The sequence below is a fragment of the Convolutriloba macropyga genome, chromosome 3 (genome assembly GCF_964194025.1).
Source record: "Convolutriloba macropyga chromosome 3, txConMacr16.3, whole genome shotgun sequence".
NCBI lineage: Eukaryota > Metazoa > Xenacoelomorpha > Acoela > Convolutidae > Convolutriloba > Convolutriloba macropyga.
Genome location: NC_134470.1, coordinates 32,891,322 through 32,909,635, shown reverse-complemented (window position 1 = coordinate 32,909,635; position 18,314 = coordinate 32,891,322). Strand labels below are relative to the sequence as shown.

General features: G+C 35.2%; 1 protein-coding gene across 1 annotated transcript in view; it reads left to right on the top strand.

The window, feature by feature from the left end:
- The window catches only part of LOC142336610 (uncharacterized), a 64,937-nt gene extending 46,996 nt beyond the window's left edge, over positions 1-17,941 (top strand). The window contains exons 7-10 of the mRNA XM_075385521.1: positions 13,559-13,719; positions 14,532-14,661; positions 17,001-17,033; positions 17,420-17,941. Of these exons, the coding sequence (XP_075241636.1) occupies positions 13,559-13,719; positions 14,532-14,661; positions 17,001-17,033; positions 17,420-17,678 (583 nt within the window). The 3' untranslated portion in view covers positions 17,679-17,941. The remainder of the gene's footprint in view (positions 1-13,558; positions 13,720-14,531; positions 14,662-17,000; positions 17,034-17,419) is intronic.
- The last annotated feature ends 373 nt before the right edge of the window (positions 17,942-18,314 follow it).

Sequence of the window (18,314 nt, the reverse complement as noted above, 5' to 3'; positions counted from 1 at the left end):
GATAATCTTCCAAAAGGGAAAAGTATTACCAGAGAATTCCGAAAGGAACAATTAAATCGAGAAACTATTGGAAAATCTTGAGAAATTTGAACAATTGACCCAAGAGTTTATAGATAAAAAATCTGATGATAAGAAATCTTGACTTTTTGACGCAATTATCAAGAATTGCTAACGCTAAATCAGAGGATGACAGCACACAAATCAAATTATTGAAAAATATTGTAAAAAGGAGACTGTCAGTTGCTAATACCAGGAATCAGAAACTGCACACTTAAAAGAAGTTTCAGTGGCTCTTGATCTGAGGATATCAGAGAGAAGAATTGCATTTTAAAAATCAGATGAGCAACATTCTATACAGCATTAATACCAGAGGAAGAAGTTCATTGTAGTGAACAGAAAGAAAAGTGACTTTCTGGTGAGAAGAATGTGGTCTTGATACCTGGATTAGTAGAACACTGGCTTCATGATGAAATATCAACTGCACAGATTTTCTGTGACCCAAAAACTTGCGTAATTTGTTGAGGTGACTTTGTAGAGCTCTGTATTTTTGTAGTTGGAAGGCTTATAGCTGGGGACTAACTAGCGCCCAAAACCCTATCAAAACTTCGAAAGATCTGTTTGGTGGTTCCTCTTGTGGTAGGGAGTGTACTGTGTTGTCCCCAAAAATTGTTGCTCTCTCGTCTGCATGAAATTGAGTCAACAAATATCAAAATATGTAATACCAACGACAAGTAATGTTAATGCCAAAGACAGTTAGTGAGTAAACTCAACAATCAAAAGGAAGTTTTCTATTTAAATCAATTAATGACCTACACTAAATCAGATCAATTTAATCAATCTGTCCGCAAGTATCCACAAATCAGCCAATTTACTTCCTAACACAAATAATTCTAGAAATTTCTGCACGGTCTGGAAACATGAAGGAACGCACGATGGCCTGAACATGAAAGGCACGGAAATCTGGACATGAGCGCACGAAAGTCTCGTGAACGCACAAAAATCTGGTATATACAATATACATAAATATATATATATATATATATATATATATATATATAAATATATATATATATATATATATATATATATATATTTGTGTGTGTGTGTGTATGTACCAGACTTTCGTGCGTTCATGTCCCGGCCTTCGTGTGTTCATCCCAGATTTTCGTCCGTTCATATCCAAAGTTTTGTGCGCTCACCAGACGGAAAAAAACCACCTGCTGCTTTGCAGAGCAGATTCTTGAAGATGAGCCTGTCAGAGGTTTCCAAAATTCAGAAAATCCAGATATTTATATTATTGTTTGCAAAAGTGAAGTACATGAACAAAAATTAATAAGCATTTTTTTTTCGCTGGGAGCGAAAATTAAAAAGGAGTTTCCCTACCAATTTTGAGAATAAAGAGAAAGAGCTAGGACAATTTCTAAATTCTTCCGCCGCTTTCATCTTTAAGGAATGGCACTGCACCACCCGATGTAATTTATGTTTCCGGGCTGGTGACAGCATGAAAGTCTTGAAATGAGCACCCGATGGTCTGGACATGGACACACTAACAAAAATTCGGTGTTGGAACGCTCGATTTTTATTTAGAACACACGATGGTCTGGTCGCGAAAGCACGAAAGCGTAAACATATACGCTTTTGGTCTGTGATGGTATTGACATATTCAACTTCGAACGCACGAAGAACGCATTAAAAAATTTGAACGCACGATAGTCTGGACATAAGCACTTTCCGTCTGGAATTTTCTGAACATAGGATCTTTCCGACTGGGGCTCTCTGGACATTTCCGGCTTTGATATGGGACCTCAACTTGGGGATTTAAGACCTCGACGCGGATTTTTTCATAAACCTGAGCAGCTTATACATAAATGAAATCTCTCGAACTCTCATTTGTAGTCGAAAAACTTCCAAAAGAGAAAAGTAAAACCAGAGAGTTCGAGAGTAGCAATTAACTAATGAAACTATTAGAAAATCTTGAGAAAGTTGGAAAGTTAACTCAAAAATTTATAGAAGAAATATCTGGTCATGGTTGGAACCAAAACATCAACAAATCAAAAAAAATTGACTTTTCTGCAGGAAATACCAAGAGAGTTGCCACGGCTACATTTGAGGATGACAGCGTACAAATCAAAATTAATGGAAAAAAAGGTCTCTCGCTAATTCCAGAAATCGAAACTGTACACTTCAAGGAAGTTTCTTTAACTCCTGATCTGAGGATATCAGAGAGAAGAATTGAAATTTAAAAATCCGAAGAGCAACATTCTGTACAGCATGGTTATCAGAGGAAAGAGTTCATTACAATGAAAGAAAACAGGTGATTTTCTGGTGAAAACAATTTGGTCTTGAATCTTGGATCATTAGAACACTGGCTTCATGATGCAATATCGACTGCGCAGATTTTCTGTGACACATATATTTGCGTAATTTGTCAATACGACTTTGTAGAAATTTGAATTTTCGTCGTTGGAAGGCTTCTAGCTTGGGACAAACTAGCGCCCAAAACCCTATCAAAACTCCGAAATATCTGTTTGGTTGTTCCTCTTGTGGTCGGGAATGTACTGTGTTGTTTCCCAAAAAATGTCGCTCTCTCGTCTGTTGGAAACTTCAGCGTGTATAATTGGGTTAACAACAGTCAAAATATGTAGTACCAGCAACAATTAATTTTATTGAAAAAGACAGATATCTGAGTAAATTCAACAATCAAAAGGAATTTTCCTATTAAAACTAATTAGAGCCTACACTAAATCAGACCAATTCAATCAATCAATCCGCAAATATCTACAACTGAGCCAGTTTACCTTCTAACCCAAATAATTCTACTAACTTCTGCCTCCCATTAGGTTATTTACTGGCCCCAAACTTGTTGTCTTCTCAACAACCAACCTCGAATAACTTTGCAGTCTCAATCACTGCTACTTACGAAAATACGCTCTGTCGCAAAGAACACAATCAGTTATTTAAGTTCTTCTCATACCAAGAACCAACTGCTCGACCGGAGCGTTTTCTCGTTTTATCACAAACCGTTGTTGCACAGCCTCGTAAGCCTATCTCTCTCTCTCTCTCTCTCTGCGCTTTTCTTGTGCTTAAGTGTACTCAAACTTATCAGTTTTTATCAGCAAAACGTAACGTGTTGTTTCTTTTTCTTTGAGCATTTTGACCTTACACATAGGTGTATTAGTGGGCGTAGGACTTTGGTAACGCACTGTAGTTTATCTTATGCAATTGTTTGCTCCAGTTGACCGGAATTCCGTGGTTACTTAGTTTGTTAATTTCCGGACTCAAATAAAATTTTGTTTCATGTTCAACAATCTTCAGCGAAAACATGCATTCTGTTTTTATATTTTCCCAGTTAATGATAGCTCTTAATAGCTTATGAAAACTTTTGCTCACGCTGTGATTGTAGTAAAGTTTATATAAACAAATTTTTAACTTTTTTACGATCACATGGATGGAAAAAATTGGAAAAATCTAGATCTCTCCGAATTTTTCTTTGTAAATATTTGTCGTCGTTAATACTATGAAAATGAAATATAACTAACTTGCATTCTTCGCGGCTGAATGTGGTTCTTGTTAGATTTTTTCACTCCGGTAAAAGTGTTGTTTCTTTCGTGAAAGTACATAAAAAGGCTTCAGTTATTGTTTCTACTTTCTGTTTGTCTTTAAAAGCAGATTAAACAGTTTTCAGATAATCAAAACAGTTCACTGGTTTTTCTCATTGCGTAAGAAGCAATTGTACCAGGAGTAACCTGTTAAAATTTGAGGTTGGTTGGGCTTGAGATAGTATAGTGTTCAGGACTTGCTATGGGTGTTGAATAGACTTTTACTTTGTCTTGGTTCAAGTTTTAAATAGGTTCTATGAATTTCCCAAACTTCACATGATATATTTGACGGACTGACACAATTTGAAAATAAGAGCTCCAACAATTATTTGCGTTAACTCCCAAGATCTGTACCAAACTTCTACTGCAAATTCAAAATCACATCCAATTTTTTTGCCTAAGCTAGTCCTCCTAAGAAAAGAGTACTGAGCTGGGATCCAAAAAGCTATTGCAATAAGAGCAAACAAATAAAAGGCAATAAAACCAAACTCATTTTCCTTTTTCTTTCCATTTCTTCATGCGTGGCCCATCTACAACCCTTTTGTTCTGCTTGATTTTGTTGAAGAACCCAGCCCCTTATGGATAGAAGCCAAACGCATGTTGAACTACACCATAAAAGTATCAGCTTTTAAGAATTAAAGTTCTTCGCTCCGACCATGCGCAAATTAATACAGTTATTAAAAAGTTTTTTTTTCACATAGGATTTGTTTGTTTTTTCACACAACATGGTTAATGACAAAAACTTTTATTTCCTTCTCATTTTTTTTCTATTCCCGATGATGTGGTTAATCGTCAGAATGAAGAAAAATGCTTTTTCTTGAAATAATGGAACAAAATATCCGACAAGTCTTTCAAAGCACATTTTTTGTTTGTTTCCCTTTTTTGTGCAGTAATGTTTTCTTGTCAAAATATTCATTATATCCTTCCTGAAAACACTAAACCGTAAGCCCGAAATTTGTAGCTGCTGAAAGGGAATACACTCATTTTCATCATACCAAAATGGCTTTTAGGGCCCCAATTTTGGGGTTCGGGAGAATTCATAAATAAATATCATTGCTTTTCCCAAACTCTTCGATTCTTGTTTTTCTGATGTAGTCATACTTGGTTCTTTTCGCTTAATGACCTCCGAGTTTCATTCTAACTATTTCTGACAACTTGATCTTTTTGCAAACCTAGTCACTCATTTGTTTACATAACAGATAAAGCTACATGCCACTCCAACTTACATCGCTCAAGTTTGTTCTTTTTGCTTTCATAGTCAATATGCTTGTTTTTTGGCCAACATAGTGGGCTTCTGCTTGCCATTATTAAGAGTGTTACGGTTCCATTCAAAATTGCGGTGTTAATTCCTAAGGTCTCCATTTTTAATTTTTCTATGCTCGGGAAGATTACTTGATTTGACTCTGTTATTTTTCCCTCTGAAGTTCAGTGCATTACACTAAATCTGTTGCTTTCAAAAAGAAGATTCGGCAAATATAAACAAGGTCATAGACATAAAAATGGTGCAACCATAGTTCTAATTTTTTTATGAGACTTCACAGATGTCATGCGAAGAGTTTTCTGGGAAATTTTACATGCACTTTTCAGTGACGAATCAAATGTTTCCAAATACTTCTCACAGGATCTAATTTATAAACAGATTATATTTCAGCCAACCAACAAAGGCTGGAAGTTTTTGTATAAGCTTCTGACTCTCAGCTGTGGGACAGTAATTTTTATCATAGAAATTTTACTACAGTGCTTCGAAAAAAAACAGTTGAACGTCTACTTGATTAGCAGTTAAAACTGTCACCTCTTCATACAGTAGATAAAGGATCACATCGTCAACGGAAATAATAAGATCGTACAAAATCCACTACCTATTTGTTTCTTATCTCACTGGCATTGCATAGTTATCAATTGTGTACAGAAATGACTGGCAAGAATGGCAAACCAAAGAGATAATTTGATTTCCACGTTTAACTTCCCTATTTGTATAACAACACAGCAAGCGCGAAGCAACTGAGAGGTGGATAGCTGGAACCAAAACAAACAGAAGAACCGAAAAGGGGTTATGAAAATTTCGTTAACATGAGAATAGCTTTGTTTCTGGAGCAAGCCAAGGTGTTCTACTTTATTGAGACACTCGTGCTAATTCTAACGAACATAAATGATCAAGCTCTTGCTTGGGCAACGAGCGGGAAGGAGTTTAATAGTTTTTGAATTTCCATTACTTTAATTGCTGTTTTTTATGACAATAGCTGTAAGGTTAACAAACTCTTAGTTTTTTTACTTTGTCTTGGTTCAAGTTTTAAATAGGTTTTATGAATTTCCCAAACTTCACATGAGATAATTGACGGACTGAAACAAAGTGAAAATAAGAGCTCCAACAATTGTTTGCGTTAACTCCCAAGATATGTACCCAGCTTCTACTGCAACTTCAAAATCACATCCGAATTTTTTGCCCAAGCTAGTCCTCCTAAGAAAAGAGTACTGAGCTGGGATCCAAAAAGCTATTGCAATAAGAGCAAACAAATAAAAGGCAATAAAACCAAACTCATTTTCCTTTTCCTTTTCATTTCTTCATGCGTGGCCCTTCTACAACCATTTTTTTCTGCTTGATTTTGTTGTAGAACCCAGCCCCTTATGGATAGAAGCCAAACGCATGTTGAACTACACCATAAAAGTATCAGCTTTTAAGGATTAAAATTCTTCACTCCGACCATGCGCAAATTAATACAGTTATTAAAATGTTTTTTTTTTCACATAGGATTTGTTTGTTTTTTCACACAACATGGTTAATGACAAAAACTTTTATCTTCTTCTCATTTTTTTCTATTCCCGATAATGTGGTTAATCGTCAGAATGAAGAAAAATGCTTTTTCTTGAAATAATTGAACAAAATATCCGACAAGTCTTTCAAAGCACATTTTTTGTTTGTTTCCCTTTTTTGTGCAGTAATTTTTCCTTGTCAAAATATTCATTATATCCTTCCTGAAAACACTAAACCGTAAGCCCGAAATTTGTAGCTGCTGAAAGGGAATACACTCATTTTCATCATACCAAAATGGCTTTTAGGGCCCCAATTTTGGGGTTCGGGAGAATTCATAAATAAATATCATTGCTTTTCCCAAACTCTTCGATTCTTGTTTTTCTGATGTAGTCATACTTGGTTCTTTTCGCTTAATGACCTCCGAGTTTCATTCTAACTATTTCTGACAACTTGATCTTTTTGCAAACCTAGTCACTCATTTGTTTACATAACAGATAAAGCTACATGCCACTCCAACTTACATCGCTCAAGTTTGTTCTTTTTGCTTTCATAGTCAAAATGCTTGTTTTTTGGCCAACATAGTGGGCTCCTGCTTGCCATTAATGAGAGTGTTACGGTCTTATTCAAAATTGCGGTGTTAGTCCCTCAGGTCTCCATTTTTGTTTTCGCTATGCTCGGGAAGTATACTTGATTTGATTCTGTTATTTATCCCCCTGAAGTTCAGTGCATTACACTAAAGCTGCTACTTTCATAAAGAAGATTCGGCAAATTTAAACAAGTTCATAGACATAAATATGGTGCAACCATAGTTCTACTTTTTTGTGAGACTTCACAGATGTCATGCCAAGAGTTTTCTGGAAAATTTTACATGCACTTTTCACTGACGAATCAAATGTTTCCAAATACTTCTCACAGGATCTAATTTATGAACAGATTATATTTCAGTCAACCAATAAAGGCTGGAAGTTTTTGTATTTGCTTCTGACTCTCAGCTGCGGGACAGTAATTTTTATCATAGAAGTTTTACTACAGTGCTTCGAAAAAAAAACAGTTGAACGTCTACTTGATTAGCAGTTAAAACTGTCACCTCTTCATACAGTAGATAAAGGATCACATCGTCAACGGAAAAAATAAGATCGTGCAAAATCCACAACTTAATTATTTCTTATCTCACTGGCATTGCCTAGTAATCAATTTTGTACAGAAATGACTGGCAAGAAAGGCAAACCAAAGAGATAATTTGATTTCCACGTTTAACTTCCCTATTTGTATAACAACCCAACAAGCGCGAACCAGTTGAGAGGTGGATAGCTGGAACCAAAAACATAGAAGAACCGAAAAGGGATTATGAACAATTCGCTAACATGAGAATAGCTTTGTTTCTGGAGCAAGCTAAGATGTTCTACTTCATTGAGACACTTGTGCTAAAGAACATAAATGATCAAGCCCTCGCTTGGGTAACGAGCGGGAGACTAACCATTTTTACATTGCCAAGCATTTTCAACATTTTCTTCAATTTTGTCTACTATAAAAGCATTGTTGATTGTGTGCTCAGCAATATCTCCGTTGGGGAAACTAAATTAGAGAAAGTTTAAAATAAATTAAAGAAAGCTTTAGTGGTATCGGTGAAATTAATTAATTTCTGAAGTTTTCAAGCTCGCTACCGATAGCACATCGGATAACCGAGCGACCGATTGAATTTGTTGTCAGCATGTTACCAAGAAGAGCTGCATCAAGATTGAAATTCATTTTTCTTATCGCGCTCCAGTGCATATCCTCGGAAGCCTGGCAAAACACGTCATAAATAACCCTAGCAACAAAAGACAACAAACTTCGATATTTGAGTTTTTTGCTGCATTCTGGTGTTTTTCAAAATTTTTACGAGCAGTTTTCTGGTAATCTGATCAAGAGAGAGAATTTACCACTATATGATCTGTCCATTTACTCCTGAACATTTAATCATAGTTTATCAGGTGCCACTGTGGTTCTTAATAAAATTGTTATTTGTAGAACTTCTTTTCCTGGTCCTAATATATAAATTATTTTTGTGATTATTTAAGTAATTTATTTTATACCTCGGATAGGATTTTTTCCGGAATCAAATTGGAATTTCTATACTAAAAATTTCATCGCGACAAATAAACTAAGTTTATCCATGGAAAATGACTTGCGCTTTAAAAAAACATTTTTAATGATATCTGTCGCAACGCAGCTACTTAAAACGCCAATTATCCTATAGTGTTTTTCATTTGCCATTTTGCAGGAGCGCAGTTGGTTGTGCAGAAAAAGAACAAAATTAACGGAAGATGGACTTTGGGGCAAAAATGCCTCAAAATTAAACGCCTGTTTAACTAGCCCAATTGATAGTTGCAAGTTTCCGAGGCATCATTATCGGCTCACAATATCTTAGAGTTTTTAATCATTCTGCTTCCAATTTTTCCATAATTAAGAGGCCGATTTACAAGATCACAACGGAGCACAAATGAGAGTAGAACTCGGACAGAACAAACTCAGAACAATTTCACATGCTTTCACACTACATCATTCAATTTCTCTGAACTTTCATCTCACAAACTTTTGTTTTCCTAAAATTTTCAATCAATTGAATTTTGTACAAGAACTCAGATCAAAAAATGCGAGTTCTGAAAAGCTGCACATTTCATTAATGATGACGGGTTTTTTTTTCAAGTGAAGTTTCCAGTCTCTACTCGGATGGTAGTAACACGGGATGGTTGGTAGTTACACGGATGGTAGTTAAACGGACGTTACAAACAGAAATTCCCACTAACTATCGTCCAATATCAGTAACCGGCGCATTGGTTAAAATTTTTGAGCAAGTTATAAGGAACCACATTAAAGACTATCTGTTCTCAAATAACTTGCTGTCACCTAAACAAGTTGGATATAGGAAAAAAGTGTCTACAACAGATGCCATACTACAATGCACGGAATACGTAAGAACCGAAATGGGTAAAAGAAGACCGAAATGGGTAAAAAGTTTGTGCAGCATTCCGTGATCTCTCGAAAGCATTTGACTCAATCTCACAAGAAAAACTATTAGAAAAGTTGAAATTTTTAGGATTCGACGGAACATCTACACATTTGATTAGATCCTATTTGAAAGACAGAACTCAAAAAGTAGTTTTCTCAGGTAATGAGTCCGACTGGATTTTACTAAACAGAGGAATGCCACAAGGCACACTGTTAGGACCATTTTTGTTCAAAATTTATGTGAGTGAACTTCATAAAGCTATTGATAATGGCAAATGTCTAGTAATTCAGTACGCCAATGACCTTTCTCTCTATTCTTCTCTTACGAATGAAAATATAGACAGAATTTATTTGGAAAAAATAATCGAAGAATTGTGTTTACTTCCCGTCACATCAATTAAAGATGAACAATAAGAAGACAGAACATATTCTGCTTGCTCCATCAAAAAAGCACGAAATCCATCACATTTCAATGTTAACGGTGCGACCAAAGAAGAATCGTCGTTAGTAAGATATCTAAGAATAATTTTAGACAACACACTTTAAAGAGATCAAAAGAATTCTATCCAGAATGGCGTGCAGCTTCAAAATCTTGAAAGATATAAGCAACCGTTTTCCTATAAAAACTATAGTAACACTATTGAACGCGCTTGTTTTAAGTCACCTTCAATGCTCATCTCTTATGCTCGTTTGTATCAGAAAAAATCTCATGATAAATTTGGAAAAACAATTTAGTTGGGGATTAAAAGTGTGTTTCAAAATAAAAAAGTATGATCGCTCGACTGCTTTAAACATAAAAAATAGACTCATGCTTGTTGAAGTCCTTCTCAGATATTGATGCATGGTATGTACTTTTCTTGAAATATGTTAGGAAACAATTACCGGCTTTTAGCGGCAACAATGAATTGCAAACTTCCAAGTGAAACAAGAATGCGAGAATAGGAAAAATCTATCCGTCTATGAAAAGTAATTCGGATTTCCTTGATAAATCATTGATGCTGCAAGCCATGAAATTGTACAATGAAGTTCCATATGAGCAAAAATAAAAATCTCGATAAGGTTAAAAACATCGAAGGTTTTTTCTGAAAGAATTCTATTTCCAGGAATATCTGAAGGACCCAAATGCATTGGAATACAGAGATTTCTTGAGGGACCTTTTTTAATTTTTCATTGTTTTTGTTTCTCAGTATCCAATATATTTTTTTAACATTCCAAACATTTTAAAATATACTTCTATTGTTTCATGTCTTTTCGGAGTTGTACATTGCCCTTTTTGTTAACTTTTTTATGCTGTGTAATTTTTTTTTAAAAAATTCAGTGTTTTTTTATTAACTGAAGCTGTAACTAAGATGAAGAGATTTCTCTCAAATTCCGGAATGTATTTTAAGGCTAATAAATCGAAGAGCACGCACGTCGAACAATCCTGATCCAATCAGCGTAATTGTGATATCAAACTAAAAGTTTAAGCGAACAAAAAAGAAGTTTAAGCGCTTGATAAAGACAGAAGAAGTTTAGAGTTCAAATGTCATGCAATTAGGAAAAAAACAGATCGAACGTTAATCCACAAAATAAGAAAGGAAAAATGTGTGAAAATTTCTTAGTTTAAACTTGATACATTGTAGACTTGTATAAATAAAAACAATTTAAAAACAAATCAGTAACACTTTGTCAAAGTATTTCGGTAAACTTCCTTTTTTCATTTTAGATTTTAATTGCCTAAGTATATGGCAGACGTATTAGAATTTTTGTTTTGATGTGGTTTTTAATTGTAATGTATGTTCTTCTGGTGGTCAAATTTCCTAATCAACGTATCTAGATTTGTGTTATCTGTTTGATTTAATCACTTAACTACGTGTTGCAAACTCAAAAGTAACGCAATTAAAAGTGGAATATTGACGTGTCGATGCCCGGAGCATAGCAAGATAGTAATTCAGAGCTGAATCATAGTATTCAGAGCTGAATCATAGATTCATAGTATTATAGTACTGTATTTTTTACTATGAACACATTATGATCATGTCATTTTTACTAAGAAAAATGTAATTTCAGACAAAAACGGAAGTCTGTTAAGCATAAAACAGCATTGAGTTCTTAAAATTAGCTTTAACTGTTCAGAATTGTCTCTCCCTTTATTTTGCAAACTTCCCGCGGAGTCTTAGTATGCCTGTGCATCATCCGAAATTTTTTTTTCGAAAATTTCAAGATGTATTATGACTTTTGTGTGAACAGTCAACAGAATCAAAACCGATTTGGCATTTCATTAAAAAATGTCTGAGCTTATTCTGCGAAGTCTTTGAGCAGAAAACTCTTAGAATACTGTAATATATAGCCGTTTACTATTGATATTTCATGAGTCAGTACTGGTTTACTATGACACGAGCATCCGGGTAGCTGTTAAAGCTGATATTCCAGTCATCTGCTCGCAACTTTTTCCAAATTTGAAGATTTGTTCAACCATATTTCAGACTTTGCCTATTGATCCGACCTTTTCATAGACTAAATAAAACAATAATTAAACTAATGCTTGATCCAAAATCTAGAGGTAATTTGGCGGGCATTAAATCCAATCCCGTCAATGCTTTTTTCTAGACTTTGCTCTTTAAAAAGGAAGCATTGTGCTCAGTTTTATTATTTGATTTTTTCTCTAAAAACAACCCCGCGGGTTGCTCATCATGCAAAATTGTTGCTAGTCATGGTATTTCGTATGTGGTTTTTAATTGCCACCCTAAAGCACATATGATTTGCATGTTTTTGTATTCATACAAGGAGCACAAAATACTAGCAAACTAATTCCCAAAACGCTGAAGTCGTTTTACCTAAACAACTGATACCAGAAAACATCAATCAATGCAGCTAAATTTTAACCCTGTCACAAGCAACCTTTAGCATTTGATAATCATACAGAGGATTATATAATTATATATTATTTCTTAGTAGTCATAAAGGGATCAGGTATTGATTTCCTAATAGTCATGCTAGGGTCTTATGAGATTTGTTACTAGGCGTAATAGTATAATGCATATTTTCAAAGCAAGCATTCCTTGGTAGTCATACTAGGATCGTATAATCCTATATGATTTCCCACCAGGTCGAGGTGTTCACTCAAAATCGTCCTGGTCCAGACCATTTGGAGCTCACGCCTGTCCACTCTGCGCACAAAATTACAGGGCAATTTCGAGCGCACTTGAGTCTGATCAGAGGCGGATTCGCTCGCGCTTGAGTCTGATCATAGGCAGATTTGAACGCACTTCGAGCACACAAAAACTATCATGTGCGCTTGAGTCCGATCAGTGGCACTTTTGGTCTGGAGCGATCTGATCAGAGGCACTGTCGGTCTGGGACGGTCTGGACCAGGACAATTTGGAGCTCACGCCTGTCCATTTTGCGCCCAAAATTACAGTGCAATTTCGAGCGCACGAGCGCACTTGAGTCTGGTCAGTGGCGGAGTCGAGCGCGCTTGAGTCTGATCAGACGCGGATTCGAGAACGCTTGAGTCTGATCAGAGGCGGATTCGAGAGCGCTTGAGTCTGATCAGAGGCGGACTCGAGAGCACTTGAGTCTGATCAGTGGCACGTTTGTTCTGGGGCGGTCTGGTCGGAGGCAATTTTGTTCTGGGACGGTCTGGACCATGACAATTTCGAGCGCACACCAGGACCTGGGTAGTAGTCAAATAGGATCATACATGATTTGCAGTCACACAAGGACTATATATGGCTTCTTAGTAGCCATACTACGACCTTATATAATTTTTTAATAGTCATTATTGGACCTTATTTGGTTTTTTATTACTCATAATAGGATCTTAGATCATTTCGTGGTGATCACGGAAAGATTATAAATGATTAGGTCATACACTAACTACTGCCAATAACCTTCATCGTATTCAGCCTTCTCATATGTTTTTCCGCCACGAAAAGTCAAAATGATCATCAATTATTTCTCTGATTTCTTTCAAGGATCACCAATGATTTCTTTTAAGTCATACTGGGCTATATAAATAAATACGTTTTAGTTTGTATGACTTTCATAAATGATCCTTTGGATGACTGCTAAGAAGCGGCGAATCGGGTTCACATAAATTCATTTTTCTTTCTCTAATAGCTAGATGAATCAAAACAGAATTATTGTTTTTAAGAAACAAACAACTAATATAGTTCATAAACTTTTAACTTGATCCAGTTCTATCGAAACAAGAAGCATGAAAAGTATTTTTCAGTTTGTTTATAAATGATGTGGAACAAACTCCCGATCCTCCAGCTTGGCCATTCAGAGTGGAATTCACTGATTCAAAGTCATCCTGCAGATTCTTGGTGAAAGTTACCAAATATGGACAGCCTGCTATGAGTGAAGAAGTCCTTTGGACCATAGATATGGCTGGTATGTTTGTTTTGACTCGGATGTCAGAGACTTGCGTCAAGTGTGATGGGAAGAAAATCTATCTGATTAATTAGATTTGATCGCCGCCCAGTTGAATTTCTCATTAAAGTCCCCCGCATGGTATAGAAAACAAAAAAAGCGGTATATTCTTTCATGGGTGACCAACTGCTTTCAACGTATCGTAGGCTGAGGTGTGCGATCGAAATTATAGGGCAAATAGCTGTTATAAGCGAGTGTATATGTACACGCACTTTTCATTGTTTTCCGCCATGCGATGCAATAGCGTTCCAATGTGAAAGAAACGAAAAAAAACCTAATTGGTAACTATAATTACCTAAAGTTGCTCGGCTTCCAATTAGGTCTTAAGCAATTTATATCAAAACTCTGACAAATTATGATTGAATCAGCTTGAAACACGCAGACAGCAACTCAAATACTTCCGATGAGAGCCACCCTGGTTCTCATCCCCAGCCTGAGTTACATAACCTCTTAGATCACCAAAAATGTCCCGCCCTTACACCAACCATATTTAAACAAGCTGTATTAATAAATTATGAAAAAATTCTTTCGTCAATTTGTGCTTATAATTCAGTTTTGAAAAAAAAAAGCCAAAATTACTTCTGCAATTCGTAAACACATGCGATAGATGCATTTTGTGTAATCAACAAATTGAAAAGAACCAATTTTTTGAAGCGATTTGAAGTCGGGCTCTGGATGGGCATGCATATGAAGTCGTGAAGAACATAACTGCGTCTGTTTTTATCCTGTTCTGATAAAAACGAGAAGCCGTAACGAGTATTACTTTGTGACAGAAGCTGCAGAAAGGGAGTCTGATGAGTCGAGTGGAGGACTGGTTGCTTGGGCAATTGTGGCTGGCATTCTGATATTTCTACTGGTTGCACTGTTGGTTGGAATTCTGATATGTAAAAAGTGGCAGAATGGGTGAGTACTTCTTTTATAAACCCTGAGAGTTAGATATTCAAAAAGAATATTCATCAATCTTGTAAATTGACCTAATACGCGCCTCTTTTTGAGCATATCAACGCCGTTCATATCAACACCGTTCAAGATCTGGCCGTTCATATCAACGCCTTTTTGTAAAATATTGTTTTTCTCCTTGGGGCGGCGAGTGCTATCCTTCAAGTGTAGAGTATTCAATTGAATCGGTCTCTGGACCTCGCCTTCACCGAGGAGTTATCGATGTTTTAAATTTTCGTGAAAATTTTGACAAATATTCTCTTCACATTTATAGGCTTCTCTGGATAATCAGATATTTTCTGATTATTTGATTTCGTCATAATTTTTGTTTTTCTTTTAAGTAGAACTGAAAAAAAACGAGGCTGTTATCGAACTCACCGGGATATCAAAATCAACAATCAGATTTGATTGGATTGGGGCGCTGTCGTTTTGTAAGACCTGTTCACATTTTTTCGAACTTCTCATATCAATGAGAAGTCAAATATGAGAATTAAATTTAGTCACGTTGGAGCGTTGAAAAAACAGAAGAAACATCAAATTGAATGCGTACCTTGTTTTGAAACTGCTTGTAAAGTGAAGTTGTATTTAAGCGAGTTGTCCGTTTTTAGAGCCATTTTTCGTCACATGACACCATTTCACACGTTTCTCTTTTTCATTGTTTTCATTTTTTTTTCTCGTAACTTTACGGTGAAATCTTCTAAGGGCGATACATGTGTTTCAATGGCGGTTCTTGGAGTTTAAACCGCTCGCCAGTCGTCTTAGAGTAATTCTCCCGACATAAGTTGGTTATGTGTTCATTAATTTTGACATTATTTGTTTTCATCGCAAACTATGAATCCAAATTTAGTTTTCTATTGACAGCCTATCGTATATATGGAATTTTTGAAGAATTTTTGGGTTCTGACTCAATTTGATTAGGTCTTAGATGAAGTCTGGCCATTTAGTCTGATTGCCGTCTAATATGTCTTTTTGGTTTTGGCAGTTAAATGGAGTGCATTTTGTTCATTTTTTAAAACTCGTCTTTCAAGAACTTCTAAAAAGTTAACCAGATTCGTCACTGTTGAGTGTCTCTTGATCAACTTATTACACAATACCAAAACAGCGGTCTAAGCTCGTTCACACTATAGCAAATTTGCTTGTATTTATCAAGTTTTAGCATGAAATTTTGACATTGATATTTCTGTTCAACGAAGATGATGGTTTTTTGATGATATGCCCGTTTTTAACTGATTTTTGATTTTTTGTCTACATATAAGAGTTGAGTTTTTTTAAATATTGTCGACCGTAAATCAATTTGTTCGCGAAATTTTGGTTTTTATTAATCTCACCTCAAAGTTGACGTTATTCGCTTGCATTGGTGCCATTTTCTTAACTTTTTTTCTCATTAGAATTTTGAGTTGATGATTGCTGTTTTCTATTTTTGGCGAAGTGGCTATATGTGAGTTTGCTCTTTATTATTATTGAAGCCATAAATTTTCAGAAACAATTTTATTTTCTTCAGATGCTCTTTCACTTGTAGCTCCTTTAGTTGTTTGCCTGTTTTCCAATGGCGCGTGGTCTAAGTTTGTTAAAGATTTTGATATTGTGATTGGCTTTGCAATTTTTAGCACTTAAAATATTTCGGGGTACTTTGTTTTCTCTTGTCATCATTTTTTTTGTTTTTCTTTTTTGTCGGTGTATATGATCTGATAACCATTCTAACTAAATCTGTCAATTGAGAAGCCCCTTCGGCAAAATGAATTTTCGACGCTGCTTTTGCCTTCTCATTTACGAATATAAGTAACTGTGGAGAACATTTTTTGACTTCGTCATAAGTCTTAATTGAGAGAGTGAAATCCAATCAAATTAAAATAGAAGTCAGGCTTTTCAAAAGATATAATTTTTTGAGACTCTTGAATCTGGATAGAGATTATCGTTGGAATATTATTTTTCTTGTAAAAACAAGTTGTAACTTGACAAGTTTTTTCGTTTTTGTCTTTTTCGGAGATTGAATTAGAATTAATTTCATGTCTGTCACTTCGTTTGTTCTTTTTTATTCTAGTGAAATAAAAAAAAGATATTAGTAGTTTTCACCTCTTTTTTATTCACTATTGTCCTTTTTCAGAAAAGAAAATAACAGAAGGTGAATATTATTTTTTCACACTTAGTCAATCATTGCTTTAACTGGCAGAGACTTCAGCAAGAATGTGGATGAGTGGGGTCGAAAATTATGTCTCCACGCAAATTATTAGGCGTTCTTAGTTTTTAAGAATCGTTGTTTCAATATATTAGTTTTTGAGAAATTTCAATGAGATTGCTTTCAGGGCGGCAGGGGCACAGGACACTGACTACCATGAGTAAGTTACTCTATAGTAAATTCAAACAGTATCCACGGAATAAAATTTGAATGCGAATTACAATTGGATTATTTGGAACTGTTAAATTGAAACTCCCGGCGGGATTTGTTTTTTAGTAGTCAAAGTGTATCATAAAACCTGCGAACTCGCTTAGTAATATAATCATTATCAAATATGTAAAATCTTTAAAATTTAAAAAAAAATAAAAGCATTTTTTTGTGGAATCAATGCTTTTTCCTTTGGAATTGCTAAGATGACTTTAATGGATGCTGATTTAAAATTAGGCAGATATTTTAAATCATATTTCAGTTATAAAGATTATTCCACTTTTGCATGTTCTTTTCTGCAAAAATTGCCTCTTTGAAACGATTTAATTATTTTTTTAGATACGAAGGTCCATCGGATTTCGGATACGTGCCACCTGTGAACAAGGGCAAAAATTCTTATACAATAAATCGTGAAAGCAAGGCTTATCATGAAACCGAAATAGATGAAAAACAATCTCAAGAAAAAACAGCCTCGAGTTATTGCAATGCCGGTCTCGATACAGTGGGTGAAACTCTCCAAAATGAATACTGGGCAACGGAGAAAGAAGTGAACGATGAAACTGAGCAATCCTCGCTTGAGTCAGCTGCGATTAACTGAGAACGCTCAACCGAGATCAATCAACTTTACAATTAATCGACACATCAAAAAATATGCACGCTTTAAAAGATCTTGATAAAATTATGGCTAAAAAAACATCGCAATTTATAAGAAAATGAAATATATTCGCGGTTATATTAAGATAACAAAAGTTTAGCCAGATTTTACGAACTCATGTTAAGATTTATCGCAACATAGATTGCCAAGCTATTATAAGTTTTGTAGTGAACAGAATCAAAATCTTAATACAATTTTATTTCACTGGAAACACTTTCTGAATTTGTAAAGATAAAAATGATATCTGAGATATCTGAAGAAAAGTTCATGCATTTCTTAAAAATGTAAATTGAAGTATTTGCCAATTGAAGTAAATTGCTTTAACAGCTCTAATAAAGGAGCGGGTGCTCCATTTAGATTTTATGAAAGAAAAACAACGCTAGCTGTACAAAAATGCAAGAATATTATTGCTAAGATTAATCATAGTGCGAAAAATCGTCTCCTAAAATTGTGCACTAAGAAAGGAGGATAATTAGTGATGGTTGATAAAAGACGTGAAGCAGATGCAATTTCGGCCCAGATATTTGGAGCAAATTACAAAAAAAAAAATGGAAATTTAAAGTTATCAATTCTCAAATT